This window comes from Amphibalanus amphitrite, unplaced genomic scaffold (assembly GCF_019059575.1).
Source record: "Amphibalanus amphitrite isolate SeventyFive unplaced genomic scaffold, NRLGWU_Aamphi_draft 000236F_arrow, whole genome shotgun sequence".
In the NCBI taxonomy this organism is placed as follows: Eukaryota; Metazoa; Arthropoda; class Thecostraca; order Balanomorpha; family Balanidae; genus Amphibalanus; species Amphibalanus amphitrite.
Window position 1 is genome coordinate 311,706 of NW_024881731.1, and position 16,051 is coordinate 327,756.

Sequence of the window (16,051 nt, forward strand, 5' to 3'; positions counted from 1 at the left end):
CTCGAAATTTCGCACGTGCAAGGCCCACCCTCTCGCTCGCTCCGTTAGTCGCCGCAAAAGGCGCTATACTGGTTTATTACGGAGCGAGCAAAGCGAGCGTAGTCTTTCGTTAGATTAACCCGCGCCCGGCTGGGGGTCCTGGATTTCCACGCCCTGCTGGGGGGGGGGGGGGTGTTTGAACACCCCCCTTGTAACTCGGCTCCTGGGCCACGTAGCGATACGCGGAAGGCGGCGTTCGAAAGGGCGTCAAAACTAATGAGGAAATCACTTCGGTCAATTTTTTGGTCAGGTCAAAGGTCAGGTCACCAGAGGTCATTGAAGGCAAAATTTCGCCGATTTCCAGGTCGAATGGCGAAAATTTCCAAGAAGCCAACGCATAACTCGGGAACAAATAGAGCTACAGCGCCGCGGAAAAGCGCATTCGATAGCCCTATTAACGCCCTTTCTGAGTAATTCTCTCAGATTTGACCTAACGTCAACGGTTTTGCCTGCAGGGGGCAAAAACTGCAAAAATAGCCGATTTTTTTGGAAACAGTTTTTCTGCAATAACTTTTGACCCAAGCCCTGTACGAGCTTACTTTTACCGGCATCGTGTTCCTCTCGTCAAGACGCATCGAATGAACTATAACTTGACCTTGAAAGGTCAACTTGAAAATTTGACCTCAGGTCAAGGTCATGACCTGACCGAAAAGGGTCATGTTGCATATCAGTCGATCCGTATCGTCGAGCTGAACACATCTAAGGCGTTTTCATCGCTCTAGCATGCCTCTATCAAAAGTTATTTGCGAAAAACTGTTAGATACCATTCGTGACCTAAGATGACCTCAGGGCATAAACAAGGGTCACGGACACCATTTTCATGTTCAGTGTGTCTAAACCACTTGTAATTCGGTGTTTGGGAGTGTTTATAATGTCTTTCATCCAAAAGAGGCTCATTTCAATTTTCTCCCATTGACTTATAATGGGGAGGTCGCAAAATTGACCTGACCTTAGGTCATCGATATCAAAATTCTGAGATATACATTTTGTACATGCTATTGCTCTTAGCAATCGCTGAAAGTTTCAAAGCGATCGGTCACTCGGTGTAGCTATGACAGACATTGAAACTTTTTATGAGGTGAGGTCACTTCAAGTGACCTGGTGACCTGACCTTGAATGACCTTGGTCTGAAATTTTCACAACATGTGTAGAATTGATGTATGATAAGGTGTACCAAAAACGGCGGCGCTCCGCGCCGCCGTTTTTGAGATATTCGCGAAAAACCACAAGGGGGGGTGTTCAAACACCCCCCCCAGCAGGGCGCGGGTTAACGGAAGTTTCTGAGTATGAGCGGCCGGCCGGCCGGCCGGCCGTGGTCACGCTTTTGCGAGGCTTATATCTCAGCAACCACTTGACCGATTTACATGCGGTAATTTTTGTAGGATAGCTTCATTCCTTCTACCAAGTATTGGACTATTCTCGATGCATGTGGGTGACCCCTTATGCACGTGCCACGTGCAAAACGAAGAGGTGTCCGTTTTGTAATTGTTGCAATATCTCGGTAACTACTTGGCCGATTGCGCTGAAAGTTGGCATGTATGTAGGTAGGCACCCACTAGGCACTGCATATCCATGTGCCAGAGTTGGGGCGCTGCTGCACGTGCGCACGTGCAGGGGTCGATTCCAGATCTCGAGAACGGCTGGACCGATGGCGCTCAAATTTGGCACATGGTTAGGGACCGGTTAGTAGGGTGCTGTGCAAAAGTCAGTTGGGCCCCATTTTGCACGTGCGCACGTGCAGGGTGCCGCTTCCAGATCTCGAGAACGGCTGGGCCGATTCTGCTCAAATTTGGCACATCGCTAGAGACCGGTTAGTAGGGTGCCGTGCACAAGTCAGTTGGAGGTACCCCCTCGCAATTTCGCACGTGCAAGCTCACCCTCTCGCTCGCTCCGTTAGTCGCCCCAAAAGTCGTTATACTGGTCTTAGTGGTTGGCCCCTGCGAAGCCTTATTCAGCTCGCCGGTGTTCCTGGAGCTAGTGCATATTGGCAGCACCGAGCTATAGAGAAATCATTAAAAAAGGAACTTCCAGGTGTCAATAGCCAGACTAGCTCAGATGAGCCTGTCGGTTATAAATAAATCCTTTCCCCTGCCACCCCTAACAATCGAATGTTTAACAGTCTATTTTGCCCAATGCCTTTTCTCGACCAGTTTCAAGTCCTAAGACCCAGAGGGCCCGCGGATAGATCAATGTGTGTATTGAATGATCAACGATGGAAGCATGTGGTGTGGCCCTCTTAGATCGCCATAGGCCTCTCAAATCCCAATGGCCCCTATCGGATTCACATTTCACAATCACAAGTACCTATCCAGTCGTAAAGGCACCCGGCTCCAATGGTTGTTGACAGAGACATCTGTGCCGCCACTGCTTCGGAGACTCGCCACTAGGTGGACTGATTTCGTACTGGCTGCTTCGAGACCTGACCGGTAGGTGGCAGAGCCCACCAGACCCTGTCTGTGGCTCCGTTCCGCTAAATCCAACAGCGAGCGCCACCTCGTGGTGCGCCGAATCAGCACAGCATGTCGGGTGCTGGTGCCGTCTTGAGGTCAGGGAGGGGGAGAGAGGTCTCTCTATGATACCTATACTTCATTGGGCAGACACTCGTAGTCTATTGGGGGACTACTAAGCAGTCGTTTCTAGCTACGCATCCTATTGAATGCATTACCAAGCATCAAGTTCGGTAAATACCTATATCTCCATAATGGCGCCTCGCAGAGCATTAAATTAGGTAGGTACGCCCAAGCCGGCCAGATTTACATGGTATAACAACCAGCAAGCACCCTAGCATCACGAGGCTATTGGGTTCAGCTTATTATCTTTCAATCGAAATTTCTGATCTTCCGAAAGTAAAATTCACACATTGCTTTGCTAGTCCACTATTGTGCGGTTATTGGGCGTGATCGCAGCGAGTGGCCGCGTTCAACGCAGCGGCGGCGCGGCGGCAGTCGGCAGCCAGCCAGAGGCAGCTGTGTGAGCTCCGTCAGCGCCGCCGACTAGGAGATCGATCTCTTTTGACTCTCGTCCCCTTTCACGAAGTTGATCTATGTGACGTCTCCAGCATCTTCCGTCTTCTAGGCGCACCACATACGACACCGGTCCATCAATAGCACAATTAGTACCTGGCACCCAGGGACCTGGGACGACCCACATAAAAATTATTGGCATACACTTATCACCTATATCAAAAGTTCGAAGCAAATGCTTACCGCCGTGCAGTTTTGTTTTTTACGCACTTGACCTCTGACCACCGTCGCCCGGATGCTCAGCCGTAGAAGTCCCAGTTTACTCCGCAGCCTATACTGCCCAGCATCAGCTCTGCGACGGAGACACAGCGGTACAGCATAAGTGCCAGGCGCACGCACAGCGCGTCCCGCGCCGCCGCCGCGCGGCCCGGCGCGACCAATAACCGTACAACCGTTATAACAGCATTCCGGTATGGCCACTTGGGTATATTGGGGAGCTAAGCTCTATGGAACAATGCCAACAGCGGAGCGTCGTTATAGTGCCGTTCTTGGGTCTTCAGGTGTGATAAACTCTTACTATTGTATGGGGCTGGTAGTAAGTTGTTGAAACAGAGATCCTATTTTGTCCGTATAGAGGCTATTTTACGCTATATACCGCGCACGATCGTTTCCGTTCGACTCGACTTGAACAATAGACAATTACCGGTCTGCTATATCTCATTTCCTGAACATCACCAGCGTGGAATAGCGAATATCGTGGGAACGGGCCGGCATCAAGGAGAATGTCCGACTCACGAATTCCGAAATGCCGCACCAATTATGGTAAAATGATGCCTTTACATTGCTGTGACGAAATACTAAGATGTATCTTCAGTTTCAAAACCTAGGTTTTAGGTTGAAGCGATAGAAGAAAATCTCAAAAATTTATAGGAGCTCGACTTTGTGCGCTTACGATTTCATTCGTCTAAATTAATGAAACGTCGTGGATGATTCAAAATGCTGATTGTTGAAACAGATAAGCCCCTAAAACTATGTAACAAATCATTAGTTTATCAGGCAGCTTCCAGAGAGCCAATCAACATGCCAACAATCGGCATTCCATTCAAATAGCCCATTTCTCTTTACAGACTATGTAGTGAAAGGTCTAGTTATGACACATTCTCATAGTTATGCTACATTCTCATCCCGTATCTCCTTTCATGTTTCAGATGTCGAACGTGACAATAGTTCGCATCAGCGGAGGGCCAGAAAGTCTGCCTGCCGGCGTGGGACCGACCCCTGCTCGCGCTCCCAGCCCCCGCTCGGAGTCGGGGGACGCCTCTCTGGTGACCTTCGCCAGCGGTCGGGTCACGCTAAAGGTCGACGGCAGCGGGTCACCGGATCTGCCGCGGCGACCGCAGCGCACACGCCGCCGCACTCAGCTGGTTCACCACCGCGACCGCCACCTGCGGCAGGAGGCCAAGGTAGTGCGGTACCTCCCCTCTCCGAAAGCAGCACCCCTACCCAGGCGCAGCTCGTCGACCAGTGACGCCGCCACCTGCACATCCACCTCTGACATCGAGACCGACGCCGACGCCAGTCCGGCTCCCTCGTCGGCAGCGTCGAGCTACAGTGAGCGGAGCGGTGTCGAGTCGGTACCGCCTCCACCGACCGGCCTCCACTACCGGCTGTCACTGGCAGAACAATACCAGAATCAGCTGTTCGCCGAGCCCAGCTACGTCATCAGCGCACCGGCGGCATTCGCCGGCGACTGGGCGGCGAGCAGCGACGCTCACGACTCCGGTCTGGAAGGGTCAGAAAGCGAGGCGACACCGCGTTCGGATAGAGAGAGCCACGCTAAGGCAGCGACCCGTGACCGCGCCCGGGAGCCGCAGCGGTCCGATGACGTCACAGACGGCGGCTCGGAGCGGGCTAGTGACGTCACGGACGGCGGCTCGGAGCGGGTCGCCGTCTCGGAACAGAGCGAGTCGCGCGCGGAGCGGGCGGGCGAGAGGTGCGGCGCCAGTGACGGCGGAGAGTCGGAGGCGTGCGCCGCTGCTGCAACTGAGGAGGATTCCGGTGAATCATTTACGGTCATCTCAGAGGAGTCGGGCTACTGCTACATCCCCGCTAAAGAGCAGCGGGAGTGCAGCCAGGAGTTCCTCATTGTTGTCAGTGAGCGCGTCTCACCGGCTGACTTCGCCTCTTCTGAGGAGGAGCAAGAGGAAGAGCCTGCTGTCCCTGAGAGTCCAACAGCGACTCGGAAAGTATCGGCAGCCACCACGGTCGACAAACACTTCTACTTCGGAGAGGAAGTTGAGAGAGCCAGCAGCGAGGGAGGCAGCAGCCAGGGCGATTGTCCGCCTCCTGGAGTGGAAGTGCCTTCCGCCGCTCTGACGGTACACAACGTGCGCCGACTGGAGGAGCTACAGGCTCGCTCGGCGCTGCCCGACTCATTCCTCGCCTTCAAACAGGCTCTTCTCGAGAGTGGAGATATGAGTGGACTCCGCAAGGCAGACCTGTACACTGTGCTGGGAGGCACGGTGCGAGGCTACCCGGCTAGTTGGGACGACCTCGGATCCAAGTTCGAGGAGCCCGACAACCGCTCAGAGGAGCCTCCAGCTCCCGACACCGACTCCCGTTCGGGTGTCTCGATCGACGCATGGACGGTGGACCGACGGGGACGGTACCGGGCAGCCGGGAAGCCCTCCGGCTCGCGCCGCGCCGCCGCCACCGCGCTGGCCGCGCTCGGCACCGACTCTGACGGCTGGTACCCGCTCTGTGTGCGCTGCGAGGACACGGTGTACCCGCAGGACGGCGTGCGGCCCACCGCCGACTCGGTCTACCACGTGGCGTGCCTGCGCTGCGCCAGCTGCGAGCGCGCTCTGGACAGAGAGGAGGTGCACGCCGCCGGTCGGCTGCTCTTCTGTGGTCTGCACGCTCCGGCGGAGGCCACTGTCTGTCAGCCGGGACACCGGGTCGGCTCCCGACACGGCAGCTGCGCATCGTCAGTAGACGGACAGCAGGTCAGTACTATCAGAGAGAGTGGGTCGTACATACATACACCTGTGGAGTCATGCATTCATTGAACAACCCGGAGAGAGTAGGTAACTAAACTAGGACCAGAACGGCCAAAGGGATGAATGCCTTATGTAATACGTATATACCTTCAGTCTATTCAAATCATATTATCAGCAACGTCAAGGATGTACATACATACCTATATTATATAGTTTGACTTGAATATTTTTACGCTATAAAATTATTGACGTATTAAATACATTTTTCAACACATGGAAACAATTGATTCTCTGCTCTTGTCCTAATTGATACAGATAACAAAGCACCACATTTGTGCCAAAAGCACCAGTCCAGGAAATGCCCCAGGTGCCACACAGGTTCCCAGTGAATGTATTATGGCTCGTCAATGTCAGAATTGCCTTGTTTTAGCGGGTGGTCTATTTCTTCCTTGAACGGTTTCTTTGACAGAACTTCTGTGATTTAGCGGTCCGTCAGGGCCACTCCGGTGGAATTCCAGTTCAAACAGTCTCAGGGTCACTCCACTTTAAAGCCGCTCTGAAGTGCCATTGAAAGGGACACCGACAGCGGGGCCGTCCCCGGCGGTCGGTCGGACTCGGCTCCGACCCTGTGAGTCTGTGGTGCCGCTCAGCGGCCAGATTAGCCGTGGGAGCTGCTCAGACGGGTGGAAGCCAGAGCGGCCGGCTCACCGGAGCCGCGTCCGCGGGACCGGAACCGTGCCCGACTTCGTCACCCATCAGCCGGCCAGGGATGACCAAGGCCGGCGGTTCGGTACGGTGACGCCGCCCCGACCGAGGTCACCCGCTCACCCATACGGATCACAACGGGCTGGGGTTACCTCGTTCACCTAATCGGTTTGTGATGGCTGGGCTCACCCATTTCACCTTCTCGCTTTGTGATGGCCTAGGTTTATCCCATGCACCTCGACTTCGAAGGGCGCATACAAATCGTCTTACGACGGGCAGAGATCGCCCCGCTAACTTACGTCACTGCTATGCCAAGATTGAAAATCTTACAATCTTCAGAGCAGCGTCCCACCTGCTAATGAACCAATGTGTGGGATTCGATCCGTGTTTCCTCGGCAAGCGGTACTTGCCTCTTGTCTGCTGCTGCCCAATTACAAAGACCGAGACGTCCCACTCTACTGAGCAGTGGGAAGGTGAACCGTGCAGCTATAAGCTATTGCGACATCATGTGCGTGAGCACATAACCAGCTTCATGGAACCTGGCTTACTCCGCGGGCTCCGGCTAACCGGAGACATATTTTACTTAAGTGGGTAATCATGTGAAAGCTCCGCATATGGACTCAATGATTATGTTACCTAAACACATGCGGTTAACGCTTATGTGACGGCCTGTTTGCTCAAAATTACCTCGATTCGCGGACAGATTATCATAATTCCTCCACGCTGTCAAGGACTTAACAATTGCCTTGTTTCGCTACAAGGGCAATGCAATCTTGGAAATGCGCTTTTGTATAGCGGGATTTTGCCATGCGGAGGTATATTATCGCTAAAATAGTACGGAGAGACGGCCGTGGAACTACATAGAAACCATTTTCAATTAACGGCTGCATTAACTGCTTCTTCTGATGTTTTGATAATGCGACAAAGTCACAACTTTCAAAGCAAGCAAACTTGTTAAAACTCCATAAAACATATGCTGGCATATGGGTATCCACTGTCCAGCATGTGTCTGGGCTTCGGAAGAGCAAAATAATTTCCTTCTTTCCCACCGTTCAATCATAATTGCAATCACCCTGTAAAGTGGGGAGGCCATGATAGTCTTGCGGTTACTAATCGGCTTACGGACTTAATCCCGTTACAAAGGTGACATCCAGGGAAAGGATTAGCCATTTACTGCTGCCCAGAAGAAAGAAACCGATGAAGGATATCGCAGGCCTATAACGGAACACCATGTTGATAACCAGTAAAACGCCTTTTGGGCGACCAACGGAGCGAGCGAGAGGATGGGCCTTGCACGTGCGAAATTGCGAGGGGGTACCTCCAACTAACTTGTGCACTGCACCCTACTAATCGGTCTTTAGCGATGTTCCAAATTTCAGCGCAATCGGCCTAGCCGTTCTCGAGATCTGGAAGCGGCACACTGCACGTGCGCACGTGCAAGCGGGGTCCAAACTGACTTTTGCACGGCACCCTACTAACTGGTCCCCAACCGTGTACCAAATTTGAGCGCAATCGGCCAGGCCGTTCTCGAGATCTGGGAGCGCCCCCTGCACGTGCGCACGTGCTGTAGCACCCCAACCTTAACACATGCAGATGAATTATGTGATGGAGACCTAACTGTGTACCGAGTTTCAATTCAATCGGCCCAACCGTTGTGCCGTTATTGAGGTTGCAATTTTGGGGGTTCTTAAAAAATGTCCAACTTTACCACGCGCCACGTGCGGTAGTTGGCAAGAACGCATGGTGGCCATCACACCACATAACTTTTACGTCCAAGTGACATTCAGTAAAGAAGACCGCTTGTCAATCGGATGTCCCGTTCCTAAGATATTAGCTTTTGAAGAGCGTCCCCACGGCCGGCCGGCCGGCCGCTCATACTCAGGATTTTCCCTTAATTCAGTATGAGACTCCGCTCGCTTCGCTCGCTCCGTAATTAGTCCATGACAAGTGCCTTGAATAACTTATCAGCAGTCTAAATTTAGTCTGGATCTGAAATAGTTGTGTTTATACATATAGGCTCACGCGATGTCATACATGTTCTATCTGTGGCAGAAACTATTTAATCTTTTGTTATCCCTTGCCACATATAAATTTGTAAGTATGAAGGGACTTGTGTGCATTATTTCAGAAACTATCATGGTGCTAAGCCCTGCATCATTCAGCATTTCAAGGCTTCAGCATATATCAGTCCTTATAGCTCTCGATTACTATCAACTGCTCATTGGCAAATCTATAGGTGGTGTCCGTTATTCGGTAAAGGCTCCACACCAGTCTTGCTACCGTGTCTGACTAAATATCACGCCGGGGCGTATGAAGTCCAAATCGAATTGTCAAACGAACAAGGTCAAACAACTGCCGTACAAAAAAAAACGGTATAACTAACTATACCGGTAAGTGTCAAACCTTGCACCAATATCTAGACTAGTGTCGAGCCACACAGCGATATTCAGACAGTACGTAGCGGTATAAGCATGCTGCCTGCTGCTATACACCGATATACAGACTGGGTCAAGCCACACGCCGATATTCAGACAGTGCCTATAGCAGTATGCATGCTGTCGGCTAACACAACAGATGGTGGAGCCACGCCACAGTTATACCAAGCGACCCGACAGCGGCTCCGGGAAATAGGCCATCGAGGGCTAACGAACCTTAGCTAGCGATCAACTGCCATATGGCGCTGGAACGACCGGATTGGCCGCGCCTGCTGGCCTATTCAACAGATGGAACGCCGCTTCTCGATGAAGTTGATGAAACCTTCCTTAGCTACGGACTCAAAAATGCTGAGTAGACATGCTAAGGTGTGTTTCCAATGCCATCTGTTGGGAACTGGAGGCTTGAATTTTCCGGCTCTCGCCGTATTAGAATCATCAGCGGGGAAGGGAAGGCGCGCCCCAACAGGGACCTCGTATGAGAGGGGAGGTGAGGGAGGGGAGGGCTGTCCATTGTGTGCATCTCGGTCACCGCGGCAGTCGGCAGAGGGCGGCACACCACAGCGGCACAGAGCGGCACGGCGGTACAGAGTGGCACGGTGGCACAGAGTGGCACGGTGGTCACGCGCGCGGCACCGACAAAACAGAGGGGCGGTGGCCGGTCAGTGGGACAGTGCTCCGGCCCCTGTCCGAGGGCGACCTACTGGCGACACCCTTGGCTATACACCGCCCACACCAGTGGTCATTCACACCCCACACCCTCAGTCGTCCACAGCCCACACCCGCTGCTGTTTTCCCTGGTCGTATCCGCGGTCATCCATGGCTCGGGGCGTGGCAACACGGACAAACCCACCGGGAACTAGCGGTCCTTATCGCCGGGAAAACGGGCAAACCCAGCGGTAAATAATCGCCAACTGGAACTGGTTCGTGGGCCATCGGAAACTATTGAACCTGGATGTGGCCGCAGACAGACCAGCCAATAAATATCGGAAACGGCTGTTGAAAATACTAATGAATATGCCGTTATAGACGCGATTTCATTAATTATGGCTTTAGCTATCGGACCACTGACAATCCCATCCAATCGCCTTGCAGTAAGCATGTCATTCGTTTAGATAATTGAGATTGTTTTTTTTTTTGGCTGAATGGTTTTATGAAATAATATTTTCGGAGTTTCTTGAGTGATATATATTGAAAAATTGATAGCAAATATTTCGATACTCGTAGTGGTACCTTTTTCAATGCGAGTGATGCACAGTGCGAGCTTTGTTGTTGGTTGGACTGTGCATCACTCGCATTGAAAAAGGTACCACTACGAGTATCGAAATATTTGCTATCAATTTTTCAATATATATCACTCAAGAAACTCCGAAAATATTATTTCATATTCATTATAACTTGAGGAAAAGGTAACATGACTCTTAAGTCATACATTGAATGGTTTTAGATATACGCATATCAGCTTCACAGTCCCCAAGGCATTATCAACGTATGTATGATGCATACACGGTTGCATTTCTTTGTTCGGCACTTTTGCTTTATTGCATTCCTTCATATCCCTGCCGGCCAAAATCTACAATCATGGTTCAGATTTTCGTGATTTAGCACCTCGCCACTTATTGGCATCCAGAAACACCTGTATCATCAATCATGCGTAAATACCTGAAAATGACGGTGTCGATCGATGGTTTTTGCTCGGGGCGTGGTCGTCCGGACAGCGCCGGCCGTGTCCGGTAACGTTATCTTGGCCGGGGGCAGGGCGGTGACCAGTCGCGCGTGACGACCGGCGCGGCGAGGGTGCGCGGGGAGTGCTGTCGGGCTGGGCACGATGCAGTCAGGTGGAGTTAGAAGGCGGGGTCGGTTAGCTAGGGCTGAAGTATGAACTAAGGAGGGAGAGTTGAGTCACTGCAAGGTGTGCTCTCAATGCTCACACCTATGTTGCTCATCCGGATGAGTAGGTGTAGATTAACCACTGCCGAACAGTCACCGCCCAAGGATCCCTCCGTTCACGTGGCTGCAAAGACGGCTCCTGTCGCCGCCTGTAGCCGACCCGTTACTCGGGAACGGCTGGTCGGCCGTCCGTCGGCGCACGGGTCGCCCCGGGCGGTACCAGGTGTGGTATGCCGGTCGGTCGAGCGGCGAACAAAGCGGGAATTGACAATAGGAGGGCGTTGAACGGCCATCAGACTGACAACGCCGTCAAAATTTCATGACTTCAAATCATTGACATTATTGTGAGGTGACAGAGAGCAGAATCAGACATACTAGTAAATGTAAACAAAGGACTGCGCACTAAATCAGATGATAGAGCAACTCATCAGCCGACAGGACACGACATAACATTGCCTGATAGTAAGCTTACTGACGCAGCCTTTATAATACCGACTCAGTAGACGAAAATGAACCAATAGACAGACCTCAGTCGTCTAATAATGCACTGACTGGGGCGCGGCTGACTATTGAGCGTTCCGCGTTGTCTTACGTCGGTCAGTGCATTAGCCATCGCCCACCCCACTGGCCGCCGCCTGTCCCACTCCGAGCTGTTAGTCTGCGCCAGCCGCTGACCCAACTGACCCGGCGTGCCGTTCGTGCCAGGAGGGCGATGGGTTAGCTTTTGAACGGTCAGCGGGTCGCTGCTGGGCAAGGCGGTGGGTCAGTGCTATGCGGGCTGCTTGTGTTGGCAGCGGGGCGGGCGGCGCGGCCGGTTGCTGCTAGGCAGCCTCGCTGGCCTTGACAATGCAGCGGGGCCTGGGGTAGGGCGTGACTGTCCGGCTAACAGCACATTCGATGCCGGAAACGGCGTCGGTTAGAGAATAAAGATGCTTGATATTTGTCTGTGAATCGGATACATATCACGTTCACCTGCTGCGAAGACAGGTTAGCTCTCTGACCTCTCTAATCCGTCGTTCAGTGCCGGATGAATGTCTGGCGTGTGTCAGCAGGGTGTAAGTTGACGGTGGACTCAGGTCTTGAGGTCTCTCTGATGTCCAACAGGGCGAGCTGTGTCGCTATTGGGGATAAGACTGTCAGACAGTTGAGCTGAGCTATGCAGCTGATAAGCGACCTGTCTGACAAAGGTATGTACTCGGTCAGAGTTGCTAGTCTCCATCTCGGCTTGTGCTGACCCACCGCGCCGCTCTCTCCCAGCCTCTCCGCCTCTCTCTCCTCTGCAGCACCGAAGCGTGGAGAGTGGGTGGGGGCAGCGGGGCGACGTGACCCGTAGCAGACGGCCCCGTGATCCCGACCCGCCTCTTAGGGAGAGAGCAGCACTTTAGCCGGGCAGAGGCGAGACGGTACCGAGGTGATCCGTGAAGAATGCCTCATAATTCACGAGCTGGTATTATATCTCTCTACATTTCTCTCCCCACTCTTTCTCTCTCTCTCTCTCTCTCTCTCTCTCTCTCTCTCTCTCTCTCTCTCTCTCTCTCTCTCTCTCTCTCTCTCTCTCTCTCTCTCTCTTTCTCTCTCTCGCTCTCTCTTTCTTTCTTTCTTTCTTTTTTTCTCTCTCTCTCCCTCTCTCTCTCTCTCCCTCTCTCTCTCTCTTCTCCCTCTGCCTCCCTCCCTCTCTCCCTCCCTCCCCCTCCCTCTCTCTCTCTCTTTCTCTCTCTCTGTCCTCTGATATTCTCCTTTGTCTTTCTGCGTCCCACCTTTCCATGCCTATTTCTCGCTTTCTCACTATTTATCACTCTTTTTTACCAAGCACCTTCCTCTTTTTTCTAGCTATGCGATTTATCGCTTTGTCTCTCTTTGTCTCTCTCCTGTATCCCCTAGACAGCGGATGATGATACAGACACTGATAACTGATCACGAAGCAGCTGACCGGTGCCGGTGTCTGCTGAAGCGTGACTCTGTGCTCAACTGTTGCTGAGCGAATGGACCGCAAACAAACGGGTTTTTCTCTCGGCGAGGCGCTTTCTCAGCCTCGGCGAATGTCACTCGCCGGTTTGAAAGTTCACTGCCGCGAACCGATCACGACCATCCCCACGGTCGTCCCGGCCAGAGTCTGATAGCGCCATGGTCACCAACTGATAGTGAGGCTTCATCGAAATGAAAACAGGAGCCGCTTCTATTGAAGTCGACCGGTTGGGCAATGTCAATGCATAAAACACACAGGAGAAAGTGGGCGACATGTCTAGTGAAGTTGACGTTTGCGGTTATTGAGAAGTGCCCCGTTACTCAGTGTCCGGTATGGGCCAACCCTTCTGAGAACGGCAACGGATCCGGTGTGACGTAGCTCTAGTGGGATTCGTGACGTCACCACCCGCCTTGTGACGTCACTTAACGATCAACTGACTACATATGATTAGAGGCTGATTTGATATAATTGACGATCGAACCTTAGTTTGGCCATTGCGCTAGTTGCAGAGGCTAGCACAAACCCGAAACGCAACGAATCATGAACATAACTAATTGTGCCACACTGAATTACAAAACGCAGCCATGATTGCGTTTTGTAAAGGGTCTGCTACCGGCAATCACGAGGAATGAATCTGCCGGGCACAAGTCTAAGCAATCTCACACTTCTTTCATTCATTTAACTTTCTGTTTAGTCGCAGCTCAACGCAAATGATGAAATTAAACGGAATCCTTCTTTGTTGCTCCATTTATGCGCTAACCACCTGCGAATAAACGTTTATCATCATAAACGAAATTGCACACCAGGGAATGAAACAGTGCCGTTATACAGTAGTGACTAGTGAGTGGATGGCTGCTACTGAGCGCAGCATAGTGCACTTCAAACCCGGGAATATCGTACATTTACTGTGCACCATTTTCACACACGGGTCTGTTTGTTTCAGGTGTCGACTAGAGCGGCGCAGTAGTTCCGGCCACCGCCGCCAGGGTGTCGGCGACCTGAAACCGGCGACTACGCGCTGCTCTGGCCGCGGGCTCTGACGAGAATGCGTCCGGGGCGACAGGGGAGGATACGTCTGTCTGTCAGGGAAGGGTTGGAGAGTGAGGGACATGTGCCGCGCGACAGGTGAACAAACCACGAGAGACTGTCACAGTCGCTTGTCTTTCGGACTGAAAGATGTCGAGGCCATGACTATCAGCGCTCGTGAGTCGTGATCCAACCTTTGTCATAAAATGGGTGATGGGGCCCGCCTAAAAACACAGCCCGCTGAGGCAATCGGCACGGACGATACGGACTACTCTGAGGCAATCATTACGGACGATATCACGGCCTGTGAGGCAATCGGCGCTGTCCGGAACCGTTCCGGCCGGGTGGCTCGGCGGACACGGCTCCTGGGCGCGACGGAGTCGGCACGGCGGTGGTCTGGGCCACCGCGTCAGCGCCGTGGTGGTCCAGAGCCCGCCAGGTTGGACGGATCACTCACTGAGAGACTACACCGTCTGAGAGAAACACCGAGCTAGCGGTGAGGGCGTGTGCTCTGTCGAAGTATATGGAAACGTGAGATATTATAACTTCGTCAGGTTGCTGAGTGAAAAATAGACGGTGCTATTGAGGTCAAAATGTAAACTGTTTTGAGGACCGATGGATCGTCACAACGAGTGTATCATCGAAAAGTGATTATGAATGCTGATATAATTGATGTTGGACTGGACGACATTTATGAAGTTTCACAGAGAAAATGGCAGATGGCTAGATCCTGATCGTCTATTTAGAGGCCCTGATTGTACAGTATTAGCAGTTGGGATACGCATGGTGTTACAGTACGAGTGCTTTCTATTCCTTGGTAGCGTTAGTTCCTGAAACGGGGGAGAGCAATGTGTACTTATGAAAATGTAGCGCTATCCCGGCGGATGATTTGTTTGCAACTATGTATCAGCTTTCACCGTCTGAGAAGGGCCACTTGCAACTCAAACATTTACATAATTCCGAACACCAAAAGTAGAAACACTGCAGCGTGGCACGTTACGGTACTACTGTTTAATTTGGCGAAGTCTGGAATACACTATGTAATTGCATAATGTGTACCAAGTGCACTTACTAACACACAGCGGCTCTTTGAGTGATGTGTGCTACACGGCAACAGCTTAGAGGGATAACATGTGCTGCTGTACCTACCTAACTACCCATATGGTGTCATGTTTTGTCACAATACTGAGGACTGGACTGTTGTCTTTTTATGAAGCTTCAGTTTTCAGTAAGTTGTCAACGGAATGTGAGCGCTGAGCGAACTGAGGTGCCTTTAGCGATGAAGTTTCCCAACACACCGTGTTTGTGTTACACTGAGAATATGGACAAGGTCTGAATGCTCAATTAAGTGTCGATTATCGGAATTATTTTTCATGAGTCAAGAGAACGGTTGTCAATGGGAGCAATGAGCCTGACACTAGGAATCAGAGGCCCTCACTGCAGCGTCACGTCAGCAGAGGATAGGCTTGAGCACTGCAGTGGGCATTTCCTTTCCTCTGTATCTTTTATTGCCAATTGTTTTATTTAGGTAAGGCTGTCGGTAAAAAGAATACAACAAATTAAATAGGCATAAGAAATAGTTTTAATATTACCAAACTAAATAGCCTTCGCCCATATCTTACTTTCTATGTGATTTAAGCGATTGAACGCAAACAAAACATGTCGTTATGCGCCAAACTCCATATAGAAGCGGACATTGGGGTTCAGATTGTTATTATGAGTAAAATATAAGTCATTTTCTTCATTAAACGGTTGTTTCTCTATGCGGCGATCATTTATGAAGCACGCCACACTTAGTTACCAACGAGCGATATCATAATAGCTCCATTTTTGGCAGTATACTGGCTGCGGCCGAGTGCGACGGTGGCGCCGACTATCGGCTACTCGTGCAACTAGGCCTCGCGGTGGCTCCGGCGGCCAAACTTCAGATGAAAACGTCCCTGTGTGGAGACTTAACGATAAACTGAAAAATGCGATATAATGCAATTAAATTCAGTAATATGCGTTTACCCTGACGTATTTTTTACCAAT

General features: G+C 51.6%; 1 protein-coding gene across 1 annotated transcript in view; it reads left to right on the plus strand.

Moving 5' to 3' along the window:
• Positions 1 to 15,378, plus strand: part of LOC122385985 — a 31,336-nt gene extending 15,958 nt beyond the window's left edge. Inside the window, exons 2-3 of the mRNA XM_043374748.1 lie at positions 4,211 to 6,007; positions 13,938 to 15,378. Of these exons, the coding sequence (XP_043230683.1) occupies positions 4,211 to 6,007; positions 13,938 to 13,961 (1,821 nt within the window). The 3' untranslated portion in view covers positions 13,962 to 15,378. The remainder of the gene's footprint in view (positions 1 to 4,210; positions 6,008 to 13,937) is intronic.
• Positions 15,379 to 16,051: the final 673 nt, after the last annotated feature.